The following is a 7,848-nucleotide window of genomic DNA, read 5'->3' on the forward strand; positions in this document are numbered from 1 at the left end:
ATTCTCTAAAGTATATTATTTCTGAGAAAAGGGAAACATACAATAGCATTTAAATTCAAAGGAATAGTATTAATAACTTCTTTATGCCTTGATTTCATAGTTAACTTTTTGCTGGACTAGAAAAGTTACAGGCCCTACATAGCATGATCTTCATTAATTGATGAAGTTCCCTCAAGAAAATATACTACTACATAAAAATCAATCACATATCAAGAAAAATCTTACAAGTAAATGGAGAAGACCATAGATGAAGAAGATTACTGCTAGAATTACTATAAGCAAAAGAAGTACTGGACTGATTCTGCTAAAAGATGATGTTGGGGTTGCTTCTTTCTCATAGTTGGTACTGTAATAAGGAGCAGAGAATGAAGAGAGAGATGGCTGAGGAGGTGGGTATACCAAACTTCCATCTTTTTTCTGGGCTTCATAGGGAATGCTAAACATTTTGACAAATGGGTATGCTAAAAATATAATCTTTATCACAAATGTCTTTTATAGTTTTGAAACACACATTTAACTCCAACTCCAAGAGTAGAAATATTAATGTAGCTGGAATTATGCTAAGCTGTTGACAACCATCAAATTCTCTCGGTTTTATGAGGAAAACAAAATGCTTTTGGAGGGGGATTTTGCTGCTATTACATGAAAGCCGAGTGAATGAATTTTTAAGATTAGAAAGAAGATGGGTTTTTGGAGAACTGAGGAGATGTTAAAGGTTGCATACGTACCATTTGATATGGGAAGCACACAGGAAACCATTAATAGAGAAATGCAGAGTCTCTGGTTGGTGAAGATGAGATTTTTCTGCTTTTGAATTCTGTTTGCGCCACAGGAGTCCCAAGAGGAAGGTTATTCAAATTGGCACAATGCCCAACAGGAGTCCCAAGATGAGATGTTTTCACCACAAAACATCTCCAATAAGATGTAGTTCAAATGGCACCCAAAATAAAATCCCATATCAAGAAACACACAAAATCAAATCAAGAAATTATCCAAAAATCAAAACAACACCCACCATTAGCGTTGACCCAATAATCCTCAAATTCCACATACTAGGGGCTTCTACAAAAAACAAATAGGGGCGGGCTTCTACAATTTTTCATCCCCAAATCCAAAATTAGCAAAATACTCTCAAATCATCCATAGGTATGCCAACATGAAGTGTAAATTTCAGAAATATGCACCAAGATTGGAAATTAACCAAAGCATGAGAAAACAGGGTTCCGACGAGAGAGAATTTCGGACAGTTACGAAAAGAGAGAAGACGAAGGGGAAGAAAATTTACCTGAAGCTCTTCTTTCTTCCTTGCTCGGCAACTAGAGAAAGACAAATGTTCATTAGTGAGAGAGACAAAGAGATATATATCAGGTCTGTGATTAAAGTAAAAAAATTGAATAAAACCTAAGAAAACAAAATATATAGAGAGAGAGAGGAGAACGAGAAAGAGGACCGAATGAGAGAGAACCTGGCTGTGCTTCTGCAACTAGAGGGAGAAAATACATGGTTGTGTGTCTGCAACTTTGAATCACATCTCTCTCTCTCTCGCAGTCTCATCTGTCAATCTCCGTTTGTCCGTCACTCTCTCTCTCTCCTTCTCTCTCTCTTGCTCTTGTGTCGATCCCTCTCTCTCTCGCTCTAGCTCTCTCTCCTGGTATTGTGCAGAATTGCAGAAGGCAGGGGATAACATGAGAAGAATGGGCTAGAGAGGCGAAGAAGAAAAAAGGGGGAGATAAAAAAAAAAATTCCAAAAATTTCACCCGCCGCGCCAATGGATCCCGCCTTCTAATTTGTACCAAACTAACATATTTTTATATCAGCGTCGACTTAGTCGACGCTGATAACCATACTATCAGCGTCAACCTATAATGTTGACGCTGATTGTCTACATTTTAATTTTTTTTATTTGAACTTATTAAAACAATTATATTAGTTTATTAAATTTTTTTTAAGTCAAAATTGATTGAAAAAGAAAAAATTAATTTTTTGGGTCATAATTAGTAAAGTTTCCTATTTTTCTATTTTTTATTTGTTAATATATATACATCATTTTGTAGTTTTCTCACACACACACACACACACACACATATATATATATATATATATGGACAAAATTTTTCTCCAAATTGGGTTGAAAGAATTTTTTTTTAACCTAATCTATAAAAATTACATGTATTTATTGAACATGTAAGATGCACATGTTCGATTGAACCTTCAATTGTATCCAGTTGGATCGATCAATTGATCTTATCACGATCAATCAAACTAATTCACTAGGATCGATCAGATGTTCGATCAAACCATCAATTTTTTTCAAGTTTGATTGATCATTTGATCCTATCACAATAAATCAAACTAATTCACTAGGATTGATCGGATATTCGATTAAACATTTGATCCTATCACGATCAATCGAACTAATTCATTATGATCGATCGGATGTTTGATCGATTATTTGATCCTATCACAATCAATCGAACTAATTCATTAGGATCGATCTCAATTGAACTAATTCATTAGGATCGATCGAATATTTGATTGATCATTTGATCCTATCACGATCAATCAAATTAATTCAGTAGGATCGATGTTTGATCGATCATTTGATCCTATCACGATCAATCGAATTAATTCACTTTCAATTGTTTCAATCATTTGATCTTATCACGATTAATCGAACTAATTCATTAGGATCGATCGGATGTTTGATCGATTATTTGATCCTATCACGATCAATCGAACTAATTCATTAGGATCGATCTCAATTGAACTAATTCATTAGGATCGATCGAATATTTGATTGAACATTTGATCCTATCACGATCAATCAAATTAATTCAGTAGGATCGATGTTTGATTGATCATTTGATCCTATCACGATCAATCGAATTAATTCACTTTCAATTGTTTCAATCATTTGATCTTATCACGATCAATCGAACTAATTCATTATGATTGATCGGATATTCGATCAAACCTTCAATTTCAATTGTTTAAAGTTTGATCAACCATTTGATCCTATCATGATCGATCGAACAAATGCAGTAGGACCTAACGGATGTGTGAACGAACCTTTAATTTGTTTGAAGTTTGATCGATCATTTGATCCTATCACGATCGATCGAATATCCGATAATTTATATAAAATAAATAATGACATATTATCGGAGGTAAATTTTTGGGAAATAACATTTTAACGACAAATCCTAATGGAAGGAGATATTGCATCAAATTATATGTTGGATGAGTCAAATATTAAATATGTTTTTATTATTAAAATATTAACAACAAATTTAAATTTAATAAATTTTTAGTATAAAAGATCATTAATGTGATATTTATCTTATAATTAATTATTAGCTTAAATTTTATTTTTTTATTTATTTTTCTACGCAATCTTTAGGGTCGACTTTGAGAGTCGACCCTAATAATAGGTCAATAGCGTCCATTCGTAGTGGACGCTATTGGTCATCAAATTTATTTTTTTTATTTTTTTTTAATTCTTCTACGCACTCTTTAGGGTCGACTTTTGTCGACCCTAATGCCTAACTATTAGGGTCGACTCTCAAAGTCGACCCTAATAATAGGTCAATAGCGTCCACTCTTAGTGGGCGCTATTGGTCATCAAATTTATTTTTTTAATTTTTTTTAATTCTTCTACGCACTCTTTAGAGTCGACCCTAATGCCTAACTATTAGGGTCGACTCTCAAAGTCGACCCTAATAATAGGTCAATAGCATCCACTCTTAGTGGACGCTATTGGTCATCAAATTTATTTTTTTTAATTTTCTTTTAATTCTTCTACAAAGTCGACCCTAATGCCTAACTATTAGGGTCGACTCTCAAAGTCGACCCTAATAATAGGTCAATAGCGTCCACTCTTAGTGGACGCTATTGGTCATCCAATTTATTTTTTTTAATTTTTTTTTAATTCTTCTACGCACTCTTTAGGTCGCCTAACTATTGAGCTTTTATGTGATTTTTTTTTTCTTTTTTTATTTTTTTTTCCATCTTTCAGCGTCCACTTAAGTGGACGCTATTGGTTAAGTATTAGTCGACCCTAAAAGTTTTTTTTTTCGCCGCTTAGATTTTTCCCGCCCCTAGGATAATTCCTGCGCGTATATTAGGGTCGACTTATTAGCGTCCACTGTAAAGTGGACGCTAATAGTCAACTTTTCGACCCATTATTAGCGTCTACTTCGAGGTGGACGCTAATACGGAACTATTAGGGGCGACTTTCAAAGTCGCCCCTAATAGTTGAGTATTAGGGGCGACTTTTGAGTCGCCACTAATAAGTCGCCCCTGATGAGTATCTTTCTTGTAGTGTTGCTGATGTTCATGATGGTTCAATCTTTTACAATGACTTCCCTCCTCTCCCTGATTTCCCTTGCATGTCATCATCTTCATCATTTTCGTCGATTCCAGCACCGGTAAAGGCTATCATGTGCTCCTCGTCTTCGTCTTCTTCGGTGGCTTTTTGGGCCTTGCTGAGGTTAGATGTAGAGGAAGCTGTGGAGAAAAAGAACAACCATTACAATCTTTATTTTTTTTATAATTTTTTATGTTTAATGAGTTTTATATTATTTGTTTAAAAAAATTATTTTTTTATTCGTTTTGGGCAACCACAACTATGCAGTAGTTCTCACTACTGCATAGAAGCTGGATCCAAGTTTAATTTATTAGAAACTTCTTATTGAGAATCAACTCTGATCAAGGACGTAATCCTTAGAGGTGAACCATGTAAATTTTGTGTCTTATGTTTTTATTCCATATCCTTGTTCTTTTCGTGTCTCACGAGTTTTGGTGACATATAATGATATTATATATTCCCCAACAAGTAAGAATTCGACATACTAATTTATATGGCAACCAAAAACAGCTACGAGAAAAACCTACATACGTGCATTTAGTTGAGGATGCATTAAGAATTCCATAGCACATTAAGTTTTTTTTTTTTTTTTTCTTTTTGTGCGCTTTTCTGAATAACAAATTAAGCTTTTTAATGGGCTCTTTCGTTAATGCATTTTTATGTTTATTTTGAAAAAAACTGAAAATTATTTTTATATTTTTAAAAGTATGTTGTATTTGTAGTTCTTATAATGCTTTTTGTTTTGAGAAAAGAAAACAAAAGCTGTAAAGCAAAAATTTTAACGAACAACCATTCCAAAAAATAACTCACTATCTTACCTTGTTAAATATGCAATCTGCCATTGATTTTGTTTTTAAAGAAAAGTTTAATCCCCAATTAAATAAGACCCCAAATACTAATTGTACAATAAGGATTCTTTCTAAAAAAATATGTTAAGAATCTAATATGGTAAAGCAATTAATAATTGTTTCTTTAAATATAATGTGTAGGTGAGATTATAACAATGAGATAAAAGTGTATTTATAAATTATTGTAATTAATCTCTCCTGCCAACTTTGGTAGTAATATGAGGAAACAACAAAGTTAATTTGCGTTGGAAAAATTTTCAGACTCCTATATAAATAGCCCAACTCAGGAAAACTTCTCTACAGTTCTTAATTCAGTTGCCTGAATCCTGTAAATATGGGTAAATCATCGCTTCACATCGCAATGTACCCTTGGTTTGCTATTGGCCACATTACCCCATTTCTCTACCTTTCAAACAAACTTGCCGAGAAAGGCCATACAATCTCCTTCTTCATCCCCACCAACACTGGCAACACACAAGCAAAGCTACAACATTTGAATCTCTACCCGGATCACATAACCTTTGTCCCCATCACTGTTCCTCATGTTGATGGCCTCCCTCCCGACGCTGAGACAACTTTAGATTTGCCATCCTCTTTATTTTCACACCTTATGACTGCCATGGACCAGACTGAGTCTCATATTGAACTTCTCCTACGTGACCTTAAACCAGACATTGTCTTTTATGATTTGGCTTGTTGGGTGCCAAAATTGACGCGAAAATTAAGAATCAAGTCAATTTATTACTGCGTTATCACTACAGCTCCAGTGGGTTACGCTTTGGTCCCTGCAAGGCAACGCAATGGCTACCATTCAGAGACTGACTTTATGCAGCCCCCGTCTGGGTTCCCAGTATCCTCCATCGCGCTCCATGTCCACGAAGCTCGACTCTTTAATGCGATGTTAAACAATAAGTTTGGCAGCGATGTCCTTTTTATTGATCGTCTGTTTGCAAGCTCAGATGAGGCTGACGCGCTAGGGTACTGGGCATGTAGAGAAATTGAGGGGCCTTGTATTGACTATCTTGTGAGCCAGTTTGAGAAGCCCGTGCTTGTTTCAGGTCCAATTCTAGTAGAGCCACCGGCCTCTACTCTAGAAGAAAAATGGGTTGAATGGCTAGGGAGTTTCAAGGCCGGCTCAGTAATTTACTGTGCATTGGGAAGTGAGATCAAGTTAACGAAAGACCAATTCCAGGAATTGGTATTGGGTTTTGAGCTTTGCAGTTTGCCATTTATTGCAGCCCTTAAGCCACCCATCGGGGCTGAGTCTGTTGAAGCGGCGCTACCAGAAGGGTTCGAAGTACGGATTAAAGGAAAAGGACTCGTAGATGGTGGATGGGTTCCACAACGATTGATTTTAGGCCACCCGTCAATTGGGTGCTTTGTCACACACTGTGGCTCAGGTTCTCTGTTGGAAGCACTAAGGAGTGAGTGTCAACTGGTAACGTTACCACAGATACCTGATCAAATTATCAATGCGAGGATGATGGCCAACAATTGGAAGGTTGGTGTAGAAATCGAGAAAGGGGAAGAAGATGGCTTGTTCACCAAGGGAAGCGTATGCAAGGCTGTGAGGAGTGTGATGGAGGTTGACAGTGAGGTTGGGAGGCTGGTCAGAGCCAATCACTCTAAACTAAGAGGGCTCTTGCTCAGCGAAGATTTACAATCATCATATATTGACAATTTCTGCCAGAAGCTTACAGATTTGGTTGCATAATATCTCTGTACCTGGGTATGGCTATGTTACATGTCTAGTGGGGGGAATTTTTGGATTAAAATTGAAGGAATCAGAGATAATAAGTTATCATTATTGATAACATTAAAAGCAGTTTATTCTAGTTAGTATTTTATTTTTTTAAGAACACCAAAATTAAAGCTAATTAATAAAATAATCTTTGAGTTAATTGTTGTCAAACTTTTACATTTGTTGTTTGAACGCTTAGGATTCTTCGAACTATTCTACTAAAAAATTGTTGTATTATTAATTTTGCATCCCAAGTTACATAGACACGTAAAAGAAAAAGTTGTGCACGTTAGACTTTCATGAATGTAAAATTTGGACTTTTAAAAAGAGTAAACGTAATAGACTTTCCAAAAATTTATAGACGTTGAGATTTTCTATGAATATGAATAATGACTTTCATCAGTAATTATTATTTCTATAATAAAGAGCCCTAATTAGATACTATTTATTAATGTTTTACCACATTAGAACCTTAAAATATGTTTTTAGAAAAAACCTCTATTGTATAATTATTAATTGAGGCCTTAATTAGATACTATTTATTAACTTTTTACCATATTAAAGCCTTTAAATATTTTTTTAGAAAGAAATAATTATTAATAGGGGCCTTTGTATAATACTATTTATTAACGTTTTATCATATTAGAGCCTTCAAATATTTGTTTTTAGAAAGAATCTTTAATGTATGATTAGTATTTGGGGCATTACCTATGTTTAGCTTCTTGTATCTTAAAGGTTGTTTGGGATTACGTTTGAGAAATAGAGTTTTTAAGTCAAGTGTTTTTTGATAAAAGCTTCATTTTTAAGCTTTTGCTAAAAGTGTGTTTTAATCATTTTTAGACTTTTTAGACCTTTAAAGCGCTTTTAATTTTTTCACCAAACGAGTACTTTTT

General features: G+C 34.5%; 2 protein-coding genes across 2 annotated transcripts in view; one reads left to right on the forward strand and one right to left on the reverse strand.

Moving 5' to 3' along the window:
* Positions 1–1,600, reverse strand: part of LOC132181781 (uncharacterized) — a 9,957-nt gene extending 8,357 nt beyond the window's left edge. Inside the window, exons 1-2 of the mRNA XM_059595014.1 lie at positions 1,466–1,600; positions 1,286–1,316 (exon numbers count right to left, since the gene is read on the reverse strand). Of these exons, the coding sequence (XP_059450997.1) occupies positions 1,286–1,316; positions 1,466–1,502 (68 nt within the window). The 5' untranslated portion in view covers positions 1,503–1,600. The remainder of the gene's footprint in view (positions 1–1,285; positions 1,317–1,465) is intronic.
* Positions 1,601–5,538: 3,938 nt separating this feature from the next.
* Positions 5,539–6,966, forward strand: LOC132183392 (cyanidin 3-O-galactoside 2''-O-xylosyltransferase FGGT1-like). Its single transcript, XM_059596819.1, has one exon. The coding sequence runs from the start codon at positions 5,549–5,551 to the stop codon at positions 6,926–6,928; it is 1,380 nt and encodes a 459-aa protein (XP_059452802.1). The 5' UTR covers positions 5,539–5,548; the 3' UTR covers positions 6,929–6,966.
* Positions 6,967–7,848: the final 882 nt, after the last annotated feature.

This window comes from Corylus avellana, chromosome ca5, assembly GCF_901000735.1.
Source record: "Corylus avellana chromosome ca5, CavTom2PMs-1.0".
NCBI lineage: Eukaryota > Viridiplantae > Streptophyta > Magnoliopsida > Fagales > Betulaceae > Corylus > Corylus avellana.

Excerpts from the sequence above, each read along its gene's own strand:
- LOC132183392 (XM_059596819.1), top strand. The coding sequence starts at position 5,549 with ATGGGTAAATCATCGCTTCACATCGCAATGTACCCTTGGTTTGCTATT.